This window comes from Entelurus aequoreus, linkage group LG08, assembly GCF_033978785.1.
Source record: "Entelurus aequoreus isolate RoL-2023_Sb linkage group LG08, RoL_Eaeq_v1.1, whole genome shotgun sequence".
NCBI classification, from domain to species: Eukaryota; Metazoa; Chordata; class Actinopteri; order Syngnathiformes; family Syngnathidae; genus Entelurus; species Entelurus aequoreus.
The window spans coordinates 10,291,056-10,314,657 of NC_084738.1; the positions used below are offsets into that span (position 1 = coordinate 10,291,056).

General features: G+C 40.8%; 1 protein-coding gene across 3 annotated transcripts in view; it reads left to right on the forward strand.

Annotated features, from left to right (window-relative positions):
- The first annotated feature begins 913 nt into the window (after nucleotides 1-913).
- The window catches only part of LOC133655394 (disks large homolog 5-like), a 107,030-nt gene continuing 84,341 nt past the window's right edge, over nucleotides 914-23,602 (forward strand). For all 3 annotated transcript variants that reach the window (XM_062055506.1, XM_062055508.1, XM_062055507.1), the window contains exons 1-2: nucleotides 914-1,635; nucleotides 18,742-18,810. In XM_062055506.1, the coding sequence (XP_061911490.1) occupies nucleotides 1,302-1,635; nucleotides 18,742-18,810 (403 nt within the window). In that variant the 5' untranslated portion in view covers nucleotides 914-1,301. The remainder of the gene's footprint in view (nucleotides 1,636-18,741; nucleotides 18,811-23,602) is intronic.

Sequence of the window (23,602 nt, forward strand, 5' to 3'; positions counted from 1 at the left end):
TGGTGTAGGTGGATAGCTAATGTTTTAGCATAGCTCTGTCGAGGTCCCGTAGCTAAGTTAGCTTCAATGGCGTTGTTAGCAACAGCATTGCTATAGGCTTTGCCAGGCGGTACAGCATTAACCGTGTAGTTACAGGTCCAAAGTTTGGTAGTATTGTTGATCTTCTGTCTATCCTTCCAGTCAGGGGCTTATTTCTTTTGTTTCTATCTGCATTTAAGCACGATGCTATCACGTTAGCTCCGTAGCTAAAGTGCTTCGCCGATGTATTGTTGTGGAGATAAAAGTCACTGTGAATGTCCATTTCGCATTCTCGACTCTCATTTTCAAGAGGATATAGTATCCGAGGTGGTTTAAAATACAAATCCGTGATCCACAATAGAAAAATGAGAAAGTGTGGAATCCAATGAGCCCTTGTACCTAAGTTACGGTCAGAGCGAAAAAAGATGCGTCCTACACTGCACTCTAGTCCTTCACTCTCACGTTCCTCATCCACGAATCTTTCGGCCTTGCTCAAATTAATGGGGTAATCGTTGCTTTCTCGGTCCGAATCGCTCTCGCTGCTGGTGTAAACAATGGAAAAATGTAAAGAGTCCTTCCTCCTGTGACGTCACGCTACTTCCGGTATAGGCAAGGCTTTTTTTTTATCAGCGACCAAAAGTTGCGAACTTTATCGTCGTTGTTCTCAACTAAATCCTTTCAGCAAAAATATGGCAATATCGCGAAATGATCAAGTACGACACATAGAATGGATCTGCTATCCCCGTTTAAATAAAAAAAAATTCATTTCAGTAGGCCTTTAAGAACCACTGAACTAGATCCTCTCTATGTGTTGTTTTTCTAGCTCGTCTGCGGGGAGCCAGGTGCGTCCAAACAATAAGCCCCGCCCACTTCTACCCTAAAAAAAACACACGCACACACACAAAAAAAACACGAGCTTTATGTCTCTCTGGCGGAGACACTTTTAAAGACTTTTTCTTGCACTTTTAAACATGTGCCGACAACCGCAGCCCACTTCGGAACCTTCGTGTAGTTTTAAGACGACACCGGTGCTTTAGGACGTCTCCCCCCCCAAAAAAAACCACCAACACCGGGGACGGACGGAGCGGTTCGTGGGGGAAAAATGTGTTGTCATGTCGGGCAGCAGCAAACATGGCTTCCCCGTCGTCTACCTACCTACCGCGCGGCTCGGCTTGACAACCGAACCGGGGCGACTGTAGCCTGAAGAGCTCGGAAAGTCTCTCGCTGGTAAACAAGTTTAGCCGAGTAAAGGAGGGTGAGGGTGAGGGCTCGACGCCGCCGCCATGGAGCCGCGGCACAGGGAGTTGCTGGAGAAGTGTCAGCAGAACCTGGCCGAGTCCGTCACGGACGCCGAGCGGCTTGTGGAGGTCCTGTCCCGGGATGGCACCCTCAGCCTGGCCGAGTGTCACGAACTAGCCGCCCGCAGTGGCGATGATGGCGGCAGTAGCGGTGGATCCTCATCCCCCAACGCGGAGAAAGTGGAGCTCCTGGTGCAGATCCTGCTCCGGAAGGACCGGGACCACTTCGCGGAGTTCTGCTCGGCCCTGGAGGAGACGAACCCTCACCTGCGGTCGGTGCTGCTACCCGGTACCTCGGGGCCCGTGGACCACAGCACCGGTAAGACGAAAACTTGTTTTAGGGGGGAAATTAAAGTTAAGTCTCTACGTCAGTGTTTTTCAACCTTTTTTTTTTAACCAAGGCACTTTTTTTTCACCACTAGCAGAAATCATAAAAAAAAAATCGATCGTAAAAAGTCGTTGTCGCAATTGTTGGATATAGGGCTGCAACTAACAACTAATTTGATAATCGATTAATCGATTAATAATCGGATAAAAGAGACAAACTACATTTATATCCTTTCCAGTATTTTATTGGAAAAAAAAACCCCAGCATACTGGCACCATACTTATTTTGATTATTGTTTCTCAGCTGTTTGTAAATGTTGCAGTTTATAAATAAAGGTTTATAAAAAAAAAAAAGTAGCCTCTGCGCATAGCATAGATCCAACAAATCGATGACTAAATTAATCGCCAACTATTTTTATAATCGATTTAATCGATTAGTTGTTGCAGCCCTAGTTGGATATGACTTTAAACCTTTTTTTGATTGATTGACACTTTTATTAGTAGATTGCACAGTACAGTACATATTCCGTACAATCGATCACTAAATGGTAACACCCGAATACGTTTTTCAACTTGTTTAAGTCCACGTAAATCAATTCATGGTACGTTTGACACCAATGGTGTCAAATGTACGGCCCGCGGGCCGAACAGGTTTTATCCGGCCCGCGTGGTGAGTTTGCCAAGTTTAAAAATTACCTTCTTTTTTTTTTTGGAACGAAATAAACTGCTGTTCAGAATCAGAAATACTTTAATAACCCCTGAGGGAAAATAATGATAATAAATGGGTTATACTTGTATAGCGCTTTTCTACCTTCAAGGTACTCAAAGCGCTTTGACAGTATTTCCACATTCACACATTCACACACACATTCACACACTGATGGAGGGAGCTGCCATGCAAGGCGCTAACCAGCAGCCATCAGGAGCAAGGGTGAAGTGTCTTGCCCAAGGACACAACGGACGTGACTAGGATGGTAGAAGGTGGGGATTGAATCCCAGTAACCAGCAACCCTCCGATTGCTGGCACGACCACTCTACCAACTTCGCCATGATTGACACTTTTATTAGTACATTGCACAGTACAGTACATATTCCGTACAATCGATCACTAAATGGTAACACCCGAATAAGTTTTTCAACTTGTTTAAGTCGGGGTCCACGTAAATCAATTCTTGGTACGTTTGACACCAATGGTGTCAAATGTACGGCCCGCGGGCCGAACAGGTTTTATCCGGCCCGTGTGATGAGTTTGCCAAGTTTAAAAATTAGCTGCTTTTTTTTTTTGGAACGACATAAACTGCTGTTCAGAATCAGAAATACTTTAATAACCCCCGAGGGAAAATAATGATAATAAATGGGTTATACTTGTATAGCGCTTTTCTACCTTCAAGGTACTCAAAGCGCTTTGACAGTATTTCCACATTCACCCATTCACACACACATTCACACACTGATGGCGGGAGCTGCCATGCAAGGCGCGAACCAGCAGCCATCAGGAGCAAGGGTGAAGTGTCTTGCCCAAGGACACAACGGACGTGACTAGGATGGTAGAAGGTGGGGATTGAACCCCAGTAACCAGCAACCCTCCGATTGCTGGCACGGCCACTCTACCAACTTCGCCACGCCGTCCCTAAAATGAAGATTTTCAGCACAATCCCATTGAAGATCAGACAAACAGTACAGGGAGACAGAACAGGATCGCTGACGGGTCTGCCAACTTCCGGCAGAAAAAGGTGACAAACACGTAAACACTGGGGAGAAGTGAGGGGTGAGAACATGTTTTCCTCCATGCGGCCCCTGAGCTAAAATGAGTTTGAAACCGATCCATCCATCCGTTTTCTACCGCTTGTCCCTGACGAGGTTGCGGGGGGTGCTGGAGCCTATCTCAGCTGCATTCGGGCGGAAGGCGGGGTAAACCCTGGACAAGTCGCCACCTCATCGCAGGGCCAACACAGATAGACAGACAACATTCACACACTAGGGCCAATTTAGTGTTGCCAACCGACCTATCCCCAGGTGCATGTCTTTGGAGGTGGGAGGAAGCCGGAGTACCCGGAGGGAACCCACGCGGTCACGGGGAGAACATGCAAACTCCACACAGAAAGATCCCGAGCCCGGGATTGAACTCAGGACCTTCGTATTGTGAGGCACATGCACTAACCCCTGTTTCGCCGTGCTGCCCGCTATGAGTTTGACACCCCTGCTTTAAACCATAACCAACCATGGATCAATATAGCTCTTGTCTCAAAGTAGGTGTACTGTCACGACCTGTCACATCACTCGGTGATTTATTTTGAGTTTGCTGTTTTCCTGTGTGTAGTGTTTTAGTTCTTGTCTTGCGCTCCTATTTTGGTGGCTTTTTCTCCTTTTTTGGTATTTTCCTGTAGCAGTGTCATGTCTTCCTTTTGAGTGATATTTCCCACATCTGCTTTGTTTTAGCAATCAAGAATATTTCAGTTGTTTTTATCCTTCTTTGCGGGGGACACTGTTGATTGTCATGTCATGTTTGGATGTACTTTGTGGACGCCGTCTTTGCTCCACAGTAAGTCTTTGCTGTCATCCAGCATTCTGTTTTTGTTTACTTTGTAGCCAGTTCAGTTTTAGTTTCATTCTGCATAGCCTTCCCTAAGCGTCAATGCCTTTTCTTAGGGGCACTCACCTTTTGTTTATTTTTGGTGTAAGCATTAGACACTTTTTTACCTTCACTCTGTCTCCTGCTGTTTCTGACATCTACAAAGCAATTAGCTACCGGCTGCCACCCACTGATATGGAAGAGTATTACACAGTTACTCTGCAAAGCTCTAGACAGCACCGACACTCAACAACAACGCATAATTTGCGGACTATAATTACTGGTTTGCAAAACATATTTTTAACCCACATAGGTGAAATTAGATAATCTCCCACGGCACACCAGACTGTTTCTCACGACACACTAGTGATTGGAAAACACCGCTCTACGTTAGTAAACAATAATTTGACGTATTTCGAATGAAACTTTATTTATAAAAAGCCACATGGACATAAATGTTATCCTGCTACTAAGCCAGCACTTTTTTCTTTGAGGGGGGGTGTCCATCTGCCTGTATTATGTTTTGGGACACGTTATGGTATTACAGTCATGTGACAAAGTGCCACTAAAAGCCACCAAATGCCCAGCTTGCCTGTTTTTTAATGGATCCAAAAAGCAATCTAACCATTAACTAAATCAATGCAAAGCTGGCCTGAAGTTCTTTGTAAGGTCAAAGGGTTACAGTGAGTGCAAGGAGGGGGGTGGGGTGTCATGTAGAGAGTGTTTTTAAGGTTGTGGTTATTTAGCTACATAACTTTTAAAGATGTTATATACAATGTTGCAGCACTTTAAAGGGGCCATATTGTGATTTTTGTTCCATTTTTAGAACACTTCATTTTGGTCTACGTAACATGTAATGATGGTTCTTTGGTGAAAAATTTGCATCGTGTTTGTTTCACGGACCTATTTTTGCTCCCTTGGAAAACGAGAGGTTTTGAGAGGCAGAGTTGTTTGATGCAAATGAACCCTTCCTCACCACGCCCCCTCACGCTGAGTCAGCACTTGACGGCACTCGGCAGAAATGTTTTGTAGTTTTTTTTTAGCTTTCTTGCTTTTATAGGTTGTATTCATCTGGCGCAGGAGTCCGCAACCCAACATGTTGAAAGAGACCAATTGGACCAAAAAACAAACAAACAAAACCTGTTTGGAGCCGCAAAAAGTTAAAAGCCTTATCTAAGTGTTATAATGAAGGCAACACATTAAGTAAGTGTCTCAGAGGGTGAGATAACTCCTGGAAATTACTGGCTTAAAACTGTCAAAAAGTATAGATTTGTGTGTCAAAGTTAAAGGAAAGGACAGGCAGTCTTCTTCTAATGGATTTATTACAATCTTTGCAAGCTGGGTAACGTTTGCTGTGGTCTGGAACAACATGCAGCTAATATTACATATAGATAATCTGTCATGAGACATGCAAATATCAATTAAATACACGGAGGACATAAGTAAAGGAAATTAAATGAACTGGAATATACCTACAAACGAGGCATAATGATGCACAGCTAGCCCAAATAGCATGTTAGCATGGATTATTAGCACTCCCAACAAGTCAACAACATCAACAAAGTTCACCTTTGTGCATTCACGCACAGCATAAAACGTTTGGTGGACAAAATGAGACAAAGAAGGAGTGGCATAAAACACGTTTTTCTGTGGCAGCGTCGGAGAAAGTTGTACATGTAAACAAACTACGGTGAGTTCAAGGACCACCAAAATTAGTAGGACGAAACGGCGCTGGCCGAATACTGTCATCAGTGAAGCATAAACGCAAACATACTAAACAGTGGGCTTTCTAACAATTAGGAAGGTTTGTGTTATGTTTGTCCTCCTACAGAAACATTATTAAAACAACAAATATATTTTCCCCCATCTTTTTCCATTTTTGAAAAACTCCAGGGAGCCAAGTTAGGGGGCGATGCTAAAGAGCCGCATACGGTTCGAGAGCCACGGGCTGCTGACATCATAGCGTTCCGGGCGGCGTTTTACCTTTCTCGAAGAAAAATGCCCTATGCTTGCATTGTTTTAGGCTGTTGGAACCAGTGGCGAGCCGTGCGTTTCCCGCCTCGGCCTTCAGTGATGTCCGACGTCAATAAATACCTCTCAAAATACCATCATTTCTGTCACCACGAGACCACGGCTTGAAAAATACTATACAGAAAATGGCGTTGAATCACCTCAACAGTGTACTAAACAGGCTATTTTGCAGCGCATTTAAAAATAAATAAACCCGCATCAAACATATCTTACGTGGTACTGTCAAAATTAAAATAATTGTAAAAAACGTGAAAAAAATAAAGGAATACAATATTTGACCTCACAAGTTGTAGCACCCATCCGACGCCGTATAAGCCAGTGGTAGTCGGTTGATTCAAGTAGCTTAGCTAGCTTCCGTGGTCGGCCAAGCTCGTCTCACAAGATCTAGTTTCTCTTTAAATATCCTTTTTCAGCCCTTCTTTGTGGGTTAAGATTAAATTAAATGAAACATTCTCTGCTCTGGTGCCACTTCCTCCTTTCGCAAATCACAAGTTGTGATTGTAACGTTTATTGTAAGGCCACCTAGATGGGCTACTCGTGATCTGATTGGCTATCGCAACTGTCTTATCAATTGTTTGTTTACACTGCACAGCTAATGTTAGTTCAGAAGGCCTCCGGCAAAATTCAGGCAGCGCTGGCAACAAGTTAGCTGAATTCTGATAAAAGCACTAATGAAAAAACAAGCAACACTGGAGCCTAATATGACATGAAGAGAATATGATGAATAATATTATATATTTATGGAAATTAAGTTAAAAATAAAATGAACTTTCATTAAATTATGTTCTTGGTTTATGTTAGGCCAGCAGAGAAGGCCTTGCTGGCCCTGACGGCACACCACTGGTTGGAACCGTTCAAAATGCAAAAAGGATGACAGCTGCTTCAGAGTTCCTCGAGATGTAATTAAGAAGAGTGCAAGATTGAGACGAAGAACGCACGAGTTGTGTTGAGTTTGAGTTTATTTCGAACATGCATGCATACAACATGATACATCACAATTTCCAGTTTCTCTTTTCAACAACTTTGCAGTGATCCCTGCGTTAAATGTTTGTCTGATATACTTCTACGTTTAGTATTTCCCATTTAAGTATTATCTTGATAATATGTGCATTTTATCGTGCTTCTGAGTTCTTAAGACGCATTTTTGCTACAAGTGTTTCGTAAACCACCAACTCGGCGAGTCTAAATAAAATAATCAAGTGTGAGCAAAACCTAAAATAGTTAAGCTAAAGGTAGAAATCATAAATTAAGCGTTTAGCACATTCAAAATGTTGAGATCTATAGTTATATTTTGATGAAGACAAGGAAAAACACGCATACTCGTAAACAGTGCATGCAACACCAACAAGACAACAAACATGGCTGTACGCGCGAAGTGAAATCACGAAAATGCAAACTTAGCCGAGCAAAAAAACGACACATGATTTATCCGGTGGAGTATTGATAGCAATTTGCTTGACCCAGCCACACACACAAAGAAGTTGTAGACCTCCGTGCTTTTCCAAGTTTTCATCTGTTTTGCTGTGTAGAATGACATCTGGAGCACCAGATAGTTCGACATATCTGGGAACGTGACCGACAGATAATCCTTGAGATCACTCGACAAATCTTATTAGATAACAAATAGGGATAGATTCCATTGCAAGGTTTGATTTTTTTGCTTGTATCTGCTTTTAGCGGTAAGATCTAGGCCCCTTGCGCAGTCAGGTAGTCCGCACTTTGTTTGCTACAAAGTAGCCATGTTGGTTTGGTGGCCCACCACTTTGTTTACTTCCGTTTAAAAGTCACGTGACGGAATACAACCTACTGTGCACTTTGGACATCCATCTGTTTTGAGTGACTTTCACCGCAACACAACATCCCAGATGATATAGCGAGATCAACGGGATCGCCGTGTTTTATTGTCTGCGCGATAAGGAGACTATTCGGTCGGACGAGAAGGAATCAGACGCCAGGCTGCAGGTCTGTAATGATACACCAAGGTTAAACTTCTACAGAGTCTGTATCTCTACAATGTTAAATCCTGTACAAATCCATGTGTATATTGACAGTAAAAGTTTTTTTTAATTCTATATCATGTTAATACTTTCACTGCTGCTGCTTTGAACATTTGTAAACAATGGGAGCTCAAGCCAGCAGCAGTAAACCACTCTACGAGCGACATCGGATTATAGAACTAACTGGTCCATTGACCAACACAGTAAGCACTGATCCAATTAAAAGTAGTTTTTAGGAAAATCATACTCTTAATTTTGATGCTTCTATCACAGTGGAAAGCTAAGCTAGCTACACATCTTGAGCTAACATTGCTAACGCATCATTCACACTTTTCTAACTTACTGTTTTTACTTTCCGCTTCATTGTCTCCTCCATTGCCATAAATAGTAGTCACCGAGCCCGCCATTAAAAATAGTTTTTTTTTCTTAAGAAAATCCATTTTTTGTGAAGGTCTGCATTTGAAGGAGGGCTAATCTCTGCACACACTCCAAGTGACTTCTTCACAGATGAAGGCACATTGCCACAACTGATAAAAGTTAAAAGTAAGGCACTTTTTTCTTCAAATGAGGCTAAAAGTTAGTGTAGTGACTTACGCTGGTTAAAGTAAACAAACAGAGCACTTTTCTTCATTGGGTTTCATCATCGTGCCATGCCTGCCTACTTTATAAATTATAGATAAACCTATGGATAACAGAGACATATATGTGCAGTTGTGCACTGAGCTCCAAAAGCCGTAGATGTTATATGACTGGGCCGGCACGGGTGGAAATAGGGAGAAATTCGGGAGAATGGTTGTACCGGGAGATTTTTGGGAGAGGCACTGAAATTCGGGAGTCTCCCGGAAAATTCGGGAGGGTTGGCAATTATGGGTACCAATAGGTAAGAAAAGATGGTTTTGCATAATAGGTCCCTTTTAAATGTAAAGTGCCACAAAAGTGTTGGAAGTATATTGATGCAGACAGTTTAAAAGTGCGTTTTTGTTTTCTTACACTGCAGGTCAATTTAGATTTTTTTGGCCTGTACTAGATTTTTTCATGTCAACAGTGCAATTCAACATTTTTCAAATCCGACCCAGGCCTCCTTCGTATGTGGATATAAATCAGGGGCCGTACTTATCAAGCTTCTTAGAGTGCCATTTTACACTTAAGTCCTGAGAATTTGCGAAATTTAGTCCTACTCTCAAACTTAAGAATAAAAGCTTTTTATCAACGTTCTTAAGTCTAAGAATCACTCCTACTCTCCAGGATATTTAAGAGACCTTCAGAGGTGTCTTAAGTGGTTAGGAGTTGCCAGCAGGGGATGGCACTGAGGCGAGAGAGACGTGCGCGAACGTTCAGGGAACGGAACAATGTTTTTTTTTTTTTGATGACGAGCAGCTGATCAAACGGTATCGTTTAGACAGAGCGGATATTATTTTTGTCACAGATTTAATACTTTTCGATTCCTTGTTGATTTCTGCATGTGTCTGCAGTGGGCTAGTATATATAGAGCCACCCACACCAGTTTCAAATTAGTTGCCTAATTAATGAATTGGAAAGAAAATGTTATGACAGTAGCGTATGTGTGTGGCCATGAGGTGAGTGACGTCAGTGAGTGTGTGGGCGATAGAAGAGAGGGAGCGGTAGCGTGAGTGCCGGCGGGGACTAGTTTGTTTTGTATTATTTTGTAGTTTATTGTCAAAATATACACTCCCATTGTCCACTTAAATATTTCCAAGATATTTCTTTATTCTTAGACAACGGATTCCCTTCCGTGATTGGTAATTTCTATGGACACAGAAATGACGTCACCTAAAATTGCGTTTACGGCACATAGTAATGTCGTAATTCAGCTCTGAGTGTGACACTTAAGATTCAGTCCTACACTTCGCTGAAAGTGTGAGTAAGACGCTTGATAACTAACTTTTAAGTGCAGCTTTCAGCGAAGAATTTATTTACTCGTAAGTCAACTCTTAGCAGACTTCTTAGGAGTAATTCTAAGAAGCTCGATAAGTACGGCCCCAGATATGTATCCGATGCGACTGGACTCTGACAATCGAGTCGCATTCATCTGACCAATACGTCATAATTATTCTTCAAACTAGATGGTTGCAAAATAAATAGTTGACGAATAAAATAGGCGAAAATAATATTTTAGGAACTCATGTCAATGTTCCACCACTTCTGTCTCCAACTGCTCGCCCACATGCTTTTCGCAGCAGACGTCGAAATGTCCCACAAACGAGAAAAAGCCAACATGCAAAATCCTTGAAATTGCCACAAACGCGCCCTGACTGAGACCTACTAGAATTGCAGGCATGTTTCCTCCCATAAACACTGTTTACACGTTTGACGTCATGTATACATGCAAGTCAGATTGCATTCACATTAGACATCACATTTTTTGTAAAGTGAACGACTACATAACAAAATCGTATTTGTCCCAAAAATTCAAATTGCACATTCTACTCTACAGTGTGAACGTAGCTTTAGTAAGCCCTGATTGATTGATTGATTGATTGAGACTTTTATTAGTAGATTGCACAGTACAGTACATATTCCGTACAATTGACCACTAAATGGTAACACCCGAATAAGTTTTTCAACTTGTTTAGGTCCACGTTAATCAATTGATGGTACCTTAGCTTCTGTAGCTTTAATGCTAATTGGCTGCGTTTGTCTACTCGTAGTAGATGCCGCATACACAGTGGTACCTCAACTCATGAATACGATTCGTTTCATGACCGAGCTTGTCTTTATCCTTAATCGTATTGCCCATTGAAATGAATTGAAATCAATTTAATTCATGCTTGCCTCTGTCCCCCAACCCCACCCAAACAGCATACCTTTTTTTTTTTACCAACATCATGCCTTTTTAAAAAGAAAAAACAACTTTTAGATTAGAAGTAGGTACTGTTTGAAAGTCAATACAATGGAATGTACTACAAACAACTAGAGTAGTTTTATGAAATATTTGACAGCATTTATGCGGTTTCTCTTACTCTGTCCAGTGTTGCCAAATCCGCTTATTATAACCGACGTGTATTCATAAAGCTGGTTTCTTGTTTCCCTCGGATCTGGCAACACTGTCTTCGTCATGTAACAATAAGAACTTAGACATTGTTGGTTATGATGCATACCAACCTCTTTGAGTGATGGACCGTAAAGGTCAGAGTTGACAGCAACAGACGTCTGCCCAGTGAGCAAAGCTAATGCTGTAGTTTGTTGAGTCAGGAAAAAAAGAACGAACGTGAATACGTCTGGGAGACTGTTTGGCAGCTTCTGTATATTTTCATGGATTAATGTCCACTATTTGGAAGCTGCTTCAGAGTGGTACAAACTGACGGCGTTCTGGTCGCGCCACTTTCCAAAGTATTCTACAAAATAGGAAAACATTTTTAGTTTTTCGGATTTTGCGGGTGTTGTTCTCCTTATTCACGTTCTTAGTTCTGGTGGTTGAAGGGCAGAATTGTGTCGATCTCTGTGTGCCGTTTGTTTATTTGATAAGGATAATATACAATACATATATTTGCACAGCTATAGCTATGGTACAAGCTAATTTTCATCTGTTGTTCGCAGGCAAAGGCAAATTGACAGCAGGGTGAAAATACATTCAACTCCATACACTGTAATTACCGACAAAATTCAAAATACAGCTATGGACAAAAACTACTGCAACGGCGGCGGAAATGCTCGTAACTCAAATTATGCACGCAACTTAAAGCAAAACAAAAAGCAGAGAGCCAGCTCGTATCTGAAATTACTCTTACTCATAAGTTGAGGTGCTACTATAGCACATAAAACAACATAATATTAGGAGCAAAACCGGAGGACACGAATGTTCGCAATGCTAGCATAGCTATGTGAGCTACGGTGCTAACATTACACTGGCATTATAACCGCAACATCATGCTCGGTAAGTGTATTTGCTGAAGAAACACAAAAACACACTTGCAGCTCCCAGCTGACTGACAAATAGTTGGCAAAGTTTTATTTTATGATGTGTAGTGAAGCCTTTTTTAAAAATTTTTTAAAATAGACGAAGTAGTCCTTGAAATGGCAGGCTCATATATTTTTTTACAGAAGATTTGTAAAAACAGCATTGCATTCTGATGATATAAAGGATCTTTGAACAGCCATTTTGCCGAATGTTCTTCAAAAATGGCTGAACGTTCCTAGCATAGAGAATCTAAGACTTGCATTTTTGCAGCTGCTATTTGAAAATACATAACAATCTTTGACTGCCGATTTTGCAGTTGAGTTCTACAAGCAGCATAGAGCGCCTGTCATTTAGAAGATCTTTGACTAGCATGGTTCTATATTGACGTTATGTACTTGTGAAGGCTGTATTGACATAAACAAGATAGGAATAATAGAGAAGGAAGAAGTTCAGTCCTTCCGGCCATTAACGTTCTAAAAATGTTCATGTTATTTTGATCCCCAAACCTCAAAACTCTTCAGCATTGCCTTAAATATCTGTATATCTATTTTTTATGTATGCATGATCCTCGCATCCTTTAACAAAAGCAATATTTCCATCCCTTAGTTCTTCCCGCTCATCTAAAGCGAGCCGATGGCAACGTGTTCATTATGCATTCATCCTCTTCGTATTATTTATGGGAATACTGGCGCTCGCTGCGGTCGCTCGTTTGGGCTTCTCCCCCAATTTTGCGCTGCATTTCACAATCGGGCAGCACACCTAAAACCCAGCGGTGATACACTTAAAGAGCTTTGTACGCCAACGTGCGAGCCCCGTTGGAGCAGTAGTCACCGTCAGTGGGCAGAGCCGCCGTTGAGTACCGGGCGGACAGGTTCCTCCAGTAAAAGAAGGATAACAGTAGCGCACAGTAATACATGCATATCTGTAAAATCAATAAGCACTAGTATAATAGATGCAGGTCATTCACATTGCTGCTGACCTACAATAACACCATCAATGTATATTTAACTATTGCCCACAGGAAGCCTTTTTTCCCTTAAATAAACAGAAGAGCTTATATTATGTATTCCACTGTGTGCTGCAGGGCATGGCTGCAGGGACCTTTTGTTGCTTTGTGTTAGCACAGTAAGCAGCATATGACGAGGGCGTGTGTCACGGTTCACTGGGGCGCCACATGGAGTGTTTGCGAGGAGGAAACGGCTACTTTATTACATAGATGAACAACAGGCAAAAATTGTTGCAAAAACCAAACGCTTGTTGTTTTTATGGTTAGAAATCTGGACTGTATTTGATTCATGTTATAAACTATATTTAATAGTAGCCGCATGACAATTTGTTCGACAGTATTTTTGAAAGGAATATGTTTGAGAACTTGTAATTCAATCACTGAGTGGGGGAAGAGATGGCATCATTGTCTAATTTGCATAATTTGCAAACACATGATGAGCAAAACAAAAAAAGACCTGCTGCCTGTTGAGAAGAGAAATACATGCTTATACTGTATGTTAGTCTCAAAGTGTCCAATCAGACCAGAAAATGTCGCTACATGTGTTTAAAAAGGGACTGTCTTGCAGGTTTAACAAAGGTGAAAATAATTTCTGGATTTGTACCAAAACTATGGGAGTTTTTTTTTTTTTTTTTTTTAGCTCAAAAAACACCCGAGCTTTTAATGTTCACAAACTGGAATCACATCAAAATTTATGATTTGTGCATATATAGTTTTGCATAATTCTGCTCACAAACAAGCAAATGCACAGTATGTAAAAAAAGTATAAGCTAAAAAGCATCGGCTGGAGTTAAAAACCTTGCCTGTACAGTAACCGTAGATGAGTTTTTCTACAGTTTTTCTGAAGGAGTTGTTATAGAACCTGTTTTAGGATGTGTGCAAAACCCCCTCCAGTGTTTCTGTCAGTTTAGACATATTTCACAGGGAAATAATGGAAATGTCTAAAAACGGACTAACTTGTATTAGCAACTGTGAAAATAAGTCCTGCATTTGCACCAAAATTCTATGGGTTTTTATTTTGCATAAAAAAAACATCCTAGCGTGTAATACTAACAAACTGGAATTGCATTGACATTTACCATTTTGTGTAGGGCTGTGATCAGTTTGAGTAGAAAAAAGCTTAAATGTATATTCTGTTGCTTTGATTATCATATAAAGAGTGTAACTAATAAAAATCGCTAAAATCCGGACTGCATAGCGTGCTCAGAACTTTATACATGCAGACATTGTTTCTGCCCGGTCGCTGCAATAGAGCGCACATGTGAGCGGTGTAGGTGCCGTGATCTGTGTGGCGTTTTATTTTTTTAATTGTAGGTTTTAATTTTATTCACGCAATTTTAAGGTTTTAACGTTGACAATGTGCATTTATTAGTAAACAATTATAGCTATGTCAAGCTAAGGCTGGGTGATATGACTGAAAACGGTATCACAATATACGTAAGTGTTTTATATCGGTCGATATCAATAATTAGAGAAAAAAACGTAATGCATTTTTGAATTTTAAATGCAACATTCCTCTGAGTATATCCCTTCACCTATCAAGGCGGAAAGGAAATGTCAACACAGCCATGGAATACACTCAATCAATGTAAAGGAAATTCTAAAATCATATTGAACACTTAACAGTAACCTCTTTAAATGAAGGCTAAAAAATAAGGAATATGTAAAAATGCTTAATAAAATGTAAACATGAGAAACCTGAGAAGAACTATTTTATGCATGTTTAGTGCCAGCTGTGCTGAAGGGCGAGGGTGGCTAGGTGGTTTGGTATTACTGATTACGAGTGCCTTGGTCTGACTATGGTCCGTTTTTAAAAAATTCTAAAAAACTGCTATACTGTCAAGGTGATTTTTTCTGTTTTATCCACAATTTATTTGCTCCAGATTTTTAGTTTCTCTTCTCACTCAATGCAAAGAATCAACCGTGAGACAACAAGATGGCGCAACCAAAAGCGATAGTTGATACTGTTACCTGATTGGCTATTAGCGTGCCGCTCCCACTGATCAGTGATCACTTCCTGCGTTGCTTGGTAACCAACGAGCGAGTGCCTTCGTTCATGCAACCAACCTTGCTTTGCAACTACCTGTTTATTCCAACAGAGAAGAAAAATATATGTATCGAATGTTTTATCGAACACATTTTTTATTGATATCGATTACGTATCCATCTTGATATACTGTATATTGATATTGTTTTTATCACCCAGCCCTATGTCAAGCAAAAAAATCTTTATGTCAACACTTTCCCTAAAATACGCAGTGTTTTGTCCGATTAATTGAACAAACTAATGGATAGAATACTTGATTACGGATATACTCGATATCTGCAGACCTGGTTTTGTACATATCCATTCAGTAGTTTTTGATCATTCTGCCCACAAACAAGCAAAATTACATCAACAAAAAGGGGGTTTTAAGAGGCAAAAAGCAACAGCTTTCGGGTGTTTTTTTGTTTTGTTTTGTTGGAAACCTTGTTCATAAAGCTTTCAAGTTACAAGCAATATCGAACAATAGATACATTTTGGGGTTTTTCTGAAGGAATTTTTCCAAAATTTGTTTTTAGATGTGCAATAAATCACCCCCAGTGTATTAGTAAGATCTAGACATGAATAACAGAAGAAAACTAGGAAAATGTGTTAAAAGGAACTATCTAGCAGTGTTAATGAATCTGAAAATAATTCCTGGATTTGCGCCATGATTAGGTGGGGTTTGCATTAATCCATAACCCACTAAAAAGTTGTGTGCAAATTGGTTGAGTAGTTTCTGCATTATCCTGTTCACAAACAAGCGAATGTAATGGAGAATTGATTGATTGAGACTTTTATTAGTAGGTTGCACAGTGAAGTACATATTCCGTACAATTGACCACTAAATGGTAACACCCGAATACGTTTTTCAACTTGTTTAAGTCGGGGTCCACTTAAATTGATTCATGATACAGATATATACTATCATATATACTATCATCATAATACAGTCATCACACAAGATAATCACAATGAATTATTTACATTATTTACAATCAGGGGTGTGGAGGGGGGGGGTAGGATATGGACATCAAGTAGTGGACATAGAGAGAGAGAGAGAGGGGGGGGGGGGAGAGGGAGAGAGAGATCAGAAGGCATAAGAAAAAGTATCTGCATTTGATTGTTTACATTTGATTGCTAGCAATCCGGGGAGGGTGTTAGTTTAGGGTTGTAGCTGCCTGGAGGTGAACTTTTATTGTGGTTTTGAAGGAGGATAGAGATGCCCTTTCTTTTATACCTGTTAGGAGCGCATTCCACATTGATGTGGCATAGAAAGAGAATGAGTTAAGACCTTTGTTAGTTCGGAATCTGGGTTTAACGTGGTTAGTGGAGCTCCCCCTGGTGTTGTGGTTATGGCGGTCATTTACGTTAAGGAAGTAGTTTGACATGTACTTCGGTATCAGGGAGGTGTAGCGGATTTTATAGACTAGGCTCAGTGCTAGTTGTTTAACTCTGTCCTCCACCTTGAGCCAGCCCACTTTAGAGAAGTGGGTAGGAGTGAGGTGGGATCTGGGGTGGAGGTGTAGAAGTAACCTGACTAGCTTGTTCTGAGATGTTTGGAGTTTAGATTTGAGGGTTTTGGAGGTGCTAGGGTACCAGGAGGTGCATGCGTAATCGAAAAAGGGTTGAACGAGAGTTCCCGCCAGAATCCTCAAGGTGCTTTTGTTCACCAGAGAGGAGATTCTGTAGAGAAATCTCGTGCGTTGGTTAATCTTTTTGATTACCTTGGTTGCCATTTTATCACAGGAAAGGTTAGCCTCTAGAATGGAACCTAGAAAAACAACGGCTGGAGTCGCTCTTCACTTTCACCTATCTTTGCAAACAGAGGCTTTTGCGTAAACCAACACCGCCTTGCAAAAACACACAGCCACAAAGCATGACTGTACTCAATTAGGGCTGTAGCTATCGATCAATTTAGGAATCGAGTAATCTGTCGCTTTGTGTGTTCGATTAATTGAGTTATCGGATATAACACACTTTAAAGCCTCAATGCCTATTTCAGGGAAATTAACTTAAACCAAGATTTTTCTGCTCGCCATAACCGTTCTTTTCTTTTCAAATAAATGCATAAGCATTGAAATTACACTCTTAACACATGTGAACTTTTATCATTTAAAACCTCTCCGCTGTTCGCCGCCACACAAATCACAGCCCCCATACACCACTGCTCTCTATTGCAGCAGCCCTGCGGAAACTATGTCCATGTACTTAAAGTTCCGGGCACTTGACGCTGTCCGGATTTTGATAATTTTTCTTTAGTTACACTCATTAATCGATCAATCGAAGCAACGCAGAATGGCTACAAAGCTTTTTTAGAAATGTATTTAATGGATTAATCGTCACACAATAAACGGTGTTTGCTCCTACAAAATTGTCCTAATGTGGACATATGTAGATCCTGAAATGGATTAATTAAACTTCCATAGTTTCCTATTGAGAAATACTTTGACTTGTTCAAACAAATGCAATGTTTCTTATCTTGTACCTGGGAGTAAAGATGACATAAGCTCCAAGAAAGCGCGCTACACCTTGAACCATTCGCTCCAAAGTCTGCTGCTTGAGGCGAATCCAAAGGAGACACCGGAGTCATAGCGAAAAACTGTCAGAAGGTAGCGCACACGTGACACAGTGAACCTTGCCCGGGCCGAGACTCTCGAGCAGTCATGGGAAACTGTAGCTCTAAGAGGGAGAACAAAGAGAGCTTGATCCATGGGATGTCGCCGTTCCTGAGGCACATCCATTTTTTTTTATAACCCTTCTTTCAGTCCTCAACTTGGGGGGGAAAGTAGAGTGGTGGGAAGTTCCATTCTGAATGAAGCCAATAGTGTCTTTAACAGGCAAGAGTTTGGACATTTGCAACCATAAATGAAGAAAAACAGGCTTGCATTGTTTCTAGATCAGGGGTGTCCGAAATGTAGCCGCATACAGACAACAATAAATAATGCAGAGACCACTTTATGTAATATTCTTCTTTTTTGTTTACTTTAAATAACCTAGCTGCTTTGTCGTTGGATATATGTCAAGAAAAAACAGCCTACATCAGACTATAGAGTCCGCTTTAGAGAGAGTAGGAAATAGATTGCCCTATGTTTTATTTTAGCCACCTAAATGTCCTACAATGAAGATAGTGTTTCCATTGGTCAAGCTGACTTGACTTTCTAACAAGATGACACCCTTGTCTCCCGGTTTTTATTCCCTACTGTTAATTGTGAGTCACAGTAGGCTGTAAAAGAAGGAGCTTTCAGTTGTTGTTGGGGAGAAGGGGGTGGGGGGGCTTGTCAGAGGAGATAAAAGGATGTGGCCTCTTCGGGGCCCTGGCCAGTCGCTATTCAAGCTTCCCCTCCTTGCCCAACCGATAATTAGCAACACTGCGCTGTCAGCCCGCAGGCCCCGTCATCCCGATGCGGGGAAAGTCCCACCTTATTATTCCTGCAGCTGGCCTTGGTTGTTGTTCTTGCTGGCCTTTTGCTTCTGAATGAAACCCAAGATGCTCCGTCTTGGTGACAGGAGAGTTGACTTTAACGGCTTGTTTCCAATCCCCTTGCAGGTTCCACCTACAGCGTCCTGTCCACCATGCCGTCTGACTCGGAGAGCAGCAGCTCCCTAAGCAGTGCAGGTGAGTGGGGAAGTGGAAGGTTTCCTATCGGTCCATCAGGTGGTGCACACCATTGTGTTTTGAATCAATTGAGACAGAATGGAGTGCACTACTTGGCATCAACCAGCAGAGGCACTGTTGAGGTTTTGTCAGGTGTGTAACGATTAATCGATATATCGATTTACATTCCTAAGATTCAACAACTTCGATCTTTGCTCGCTTGGCCTTCCGTAAGATATATATTCGTCCAACATTGTTTTAAAAAACAAAACATATCGATTTTATTGATACTAGAAAAAAGAAAACTTAAAATTTATGAACCGCAGATTTTATATGAAGTTAATGATAAGGTCGTTAAAAACGTCTCTCAAGTCTGTCTCCCCGATGCCATCAGGCATCAAAACAAGAATGGCGGATACCTATGGTGGCCGGGAAAGGTCACAACAAATGCAAACGCCACACAATAATATCATACAGCAACAACACAACAACTTTCAGCTACAGCACAATTGCAAAAGCCACAACACAATATATGAAGCCGCAACACAACTTTAAGCTACAAAGGACGCAACGGACAACGGAAATAAAAGCGCCGACAAACCAAGCTAAGGCGTAAGGTTAAAAACAGTGCAACGAACATAGTATATTATTCATATTATTGAAAAAGTAAAAAAAATATATCTATGACTGGAAAAGGGGTCAACTTGGTTCATTGCACCGTTTTTAACTTTACGCCTCACCCATTGTGGTCTGTCGCTGAAACTTGTCCGCTGTCGCTTCTGTTGTGTCTTGTTATTGCTTTATGTTGTTGGGTTGTGGTGTTTGTATTTGTGGCTTTTGCGATTGTGCTGTAGCGGAAAGTTGTTGTAGTAGGAGGTCGAATCGCTGCTCATTTATTCGGAAAATATTTGGTTGCACTTAATTTCTCAGGTAAACCTACTGCTAATTCAATCTGAAGATATGTTGGTCGCACTTTGTTTTTGTTATAAATATTGTATATAAGTCCAGGTAAGTGTACTTTTAAAATGTTGGTCACTGTGCTTTTATTGAAACTAGGGCTGCAACTAACGATTAATATGATAATAGATTAATCTGTCGATTATTACTTCGATTAATCGATTAATAATCGGATAAAAGAGACCAACTACATTTCTATCCTATCCAGTATTTTATTGAAAAAACCCAGCATACTGGCACCATACTTATTTTGATTATTGTTTCTCAGCTGTTTGTAAATGTTGCAGTTTATAAATAAAGGTTTAGTAAAAAAAAAAAAAAAAAAAAAAAAAATTTTTTTTTTTTATTCAAAAAAACAAAACAAAACAAAAACCCTCTGCGCATAGCATAGATCCAACGAATCGATGACTAAATTAATCGGCAACTATTTTAATAATTTTAATCGATTTAATCGATTAGTTGTTGCAGCCCTAATTGAAACTTTCTTGAACGTTGAAAATAAGAGCATGCTTCCTCTTGTTGATTCAACCTAAAGTGTTGGTTGCACTTTATTAAAATAAGATGTGAATGCATTGGCCATTAATTGTTGTTCACTTGCTTGTTTGTATACATAATTAATTCATACCTCATTTCCTTACAATAAATAAAAGGAATACAGGAAACTCTGACTGCAGGGTCCAGTATCCAGTATTTATTTCAAAGTCACACTGTTTGACACTGGATCGTTTCGAATCGTACTATTCTAAAAACGAAGCGTTACATCCCTAGTTTTTATACAGTTCTATACTCGTTTGCTGTATAAACTTAACATGACGTTGCTTCATCCATGCTTTCAGAAGCGAAGCAGCCATGGGTAAACGCGTATTGTAAATGCTCCAATTACCCTCACAGTCTCTTACAGTCACCAGGTGTGTGGTCTACAAAGGCAAATAAACGCAGTGGTCTAATTAGCAACCGCTTAAAAACTTTGGTATTAACTAGGGTATGAATTACATGTGTTAACTGTATTTTTTACTATTTATTTATGGTGAGTGCAATTGACAGGAGGGATGTAACAATAAACGGTATTAATGATTACCGCGGCAAAACTCCCAAGGGTTAGTGTTACCGTTTTAAATGAATATTGTTGAAAAATTGTGATTGATAACTGCACTTTGATAAACTCACGGACTGACTGCCGCCAACTCGCTAGCGTAAATGCTAACACGAAAACAATAGATGTTAACGTCTTACCCCATTCAGAAACGACATACCCCAATCTAAACTTACATACATACATTACTGTCTGAGCAACTAAGAGATTCAATTGTGCACATTGAACCTACAAGCTTTAAAGTATGTAAAGTAAATTTTATTTATATAGCACTTCTCACAGAGAGAGCACACAAACTGCTTCACATGGCTAAAATACAAATAGCACAATCAAAGCAAGCATTTTTCTCTACAGAATTTCCTCTCTGGTCAACAAAAGCACCTTGAGGATTCTGGCGGGAACTCTCGTTCAACCCTTTTTCGATTACGCATGCACCTCCTGGTACCCCAGCACCTCCAAAACCCTCAAATCTAAACTCCAAACATCTCAGAACAAGCTAGTCAGGTTACTTCTAGACCTCCACCCCAGATCCCACCTCACTCCTACCCACTTCTCTAAAGTGGGCTGGCTCAAGGTGGAGGACAGAGTTAAACAACTTGCACTGAGCCTAGTCTATAAAATCCGCTACACCTCCCTGATACCGAAGTATATGTCAAACTACTTCCTTAACGTAAATGACCGCCATAACCACAACACCAGGGGGAGCTCCACTAACCACGTTAAACCCAGATTCCGAACTAACAAAGGTCTTAACTCATTCTCTTTCTATGCCACATCAATGTGGAATGCGCTCCCAACAGGTATAAAAGAAAGGGCATCTCTATCCTCCTTCAAAACCGCAATTAAAGTTCACCTCCAGGCAGCTACAACCCTAAACTAACACCCTCCCCGGATTGCTAATAATCAAATGTAAACAATCAATCAATCAATCAATCAATCAATGTTTATTTATATAGCCCTAAATCACAAGTGTCTCAAAGGGCTGTACAAGCCACAACGACATCCTCGGTGTCGAGTGGGTCTGACATAATATTGTGAAAGTCCAACACATCAGCGAAAGTCCAGTCCATGGTGGGGCCAGCGGGAACCATCCCGAGCGGAGACGGGTCAGCAGCGTAGAGATGTCCCCATCTGATGGACAGGCTAGCGGTCCACCCCGGAGCAGAGTAGAAAAGAAAAGAAAAGAAACGGCAGATCAACTGGTCTAAAAAGGGAGTCTATTTAAAGGCTAGAGTATACAAATGAGTTTTAAGATGAGACTTAAATGCTTCTACTGAGGTAGCATCTCTAACTTTTACCGGGAGGGCATTCCATAGTATTGGAGCCCGAATAGAAAACGCTCTATAGCCCGCAGACTTTTTTTGGGCTCTGGGAATCACTAATAAGCCGGAGTTCTTTGAACGCAGATTTCTTGCCGGGACATATGGTACAATACAATCGGCAAGATAGGCAGGAGCTTGACCGTGTAGTATTTTATACGTAAGTAGTAAAACCTTAAAGTCGCATCTTAGGTGCACAGGAAGCCAGTGCAAGTGAGCCAGTATAGGCGTAATATGATCAAACTTTCTTGTTTTTGTCAAAAGTCTAGCAGCCGCATTTTGTACCATCTGTAATCTTTTAATGCTAGACATAGGGAGGCCTGAAAATAAAACGTTACAGTAATCGAGACGAGATGTAACGAACGCATGGATAATGATCTCAGCGTCGCTAGTGGACAAAATGGAACGAATTTTAGCGATATTACGGAGATGAAAGAAGGCCGTTTTAGTAACACTCTTAATGTGTGACTCAAACGAGAGAGTTGGGTCGAAGATAATACCCAGATTCTTTATCGAGTCTCCTTGTTTAATTGTTTGGTTGTCAAATGTTAAGGTGGTATTATTAAATAGATGTTGGTGTTGAGCAGGACCGATAATCAGCATTTCCGTTTTCTTAGCGTTGAGTTGCAAAAAGTTAGCGGACATCCATTGTTTAATTTCATTAAGACACGCCTCCAGCTGACTACAATCCGGCGTGTTGGTCAGCTTTAGGGGCATGTAGAGTTGGGTGTCATCAGCATAACAGTGAAAGCTAACACCGTATTTGCGTATAATGTCACCTAGCGGCAGCATGTAAATACTAAAGAGTGCAGGGCCAAGAACTGAACCCTGGGGAACTCCGCATGTTACCTTAACATAGTCCGAGGTCACATTGTTATGGGAGACACACTGCATCCTGTCAGTAAGATAAGAGTTAAACCAAGACAAGGCTAAGTCTGACATCCCAATACGCGTTTTGATATGCTCTAATAAAATATTATGATCAACAGTATCGAAAGCGGCGCTAAGATCAAGAAGCAGCAACATAGATGACGCATCAGAATCCATCGTTAGCAATAGATCATTAGTCATTTTTGCGAGGGCTGTCTCCGTAGAGTGATTTGCCCTGAAACCGGATTGAAAAGGTTCACAGAGATTGTTAGTCACTAAGTGTTCATTTAGCTGCTGTGCGACAATTTTTTCGAGAATTTTCGAGATAAACGGTAGGTGGGACACCGGCCGGTAGTTCACCATGAGGTCAGGATCGAGGTTAGGTCTTTTGAGTAGAGGATGAATAACCGCTTTTTTGAATGCTAGAGGAACAGTACCAGAGGAAAGTGATAGGTTTATAATATTTAACACTGATGGACCTAATAAAACAAAAAGCTCCTTGATAAGTTTCCCAGGAATTGGGTCAAGTAAACATGTTGTTTGTTTTGTCCCATTTACACATTTTAACAATTCC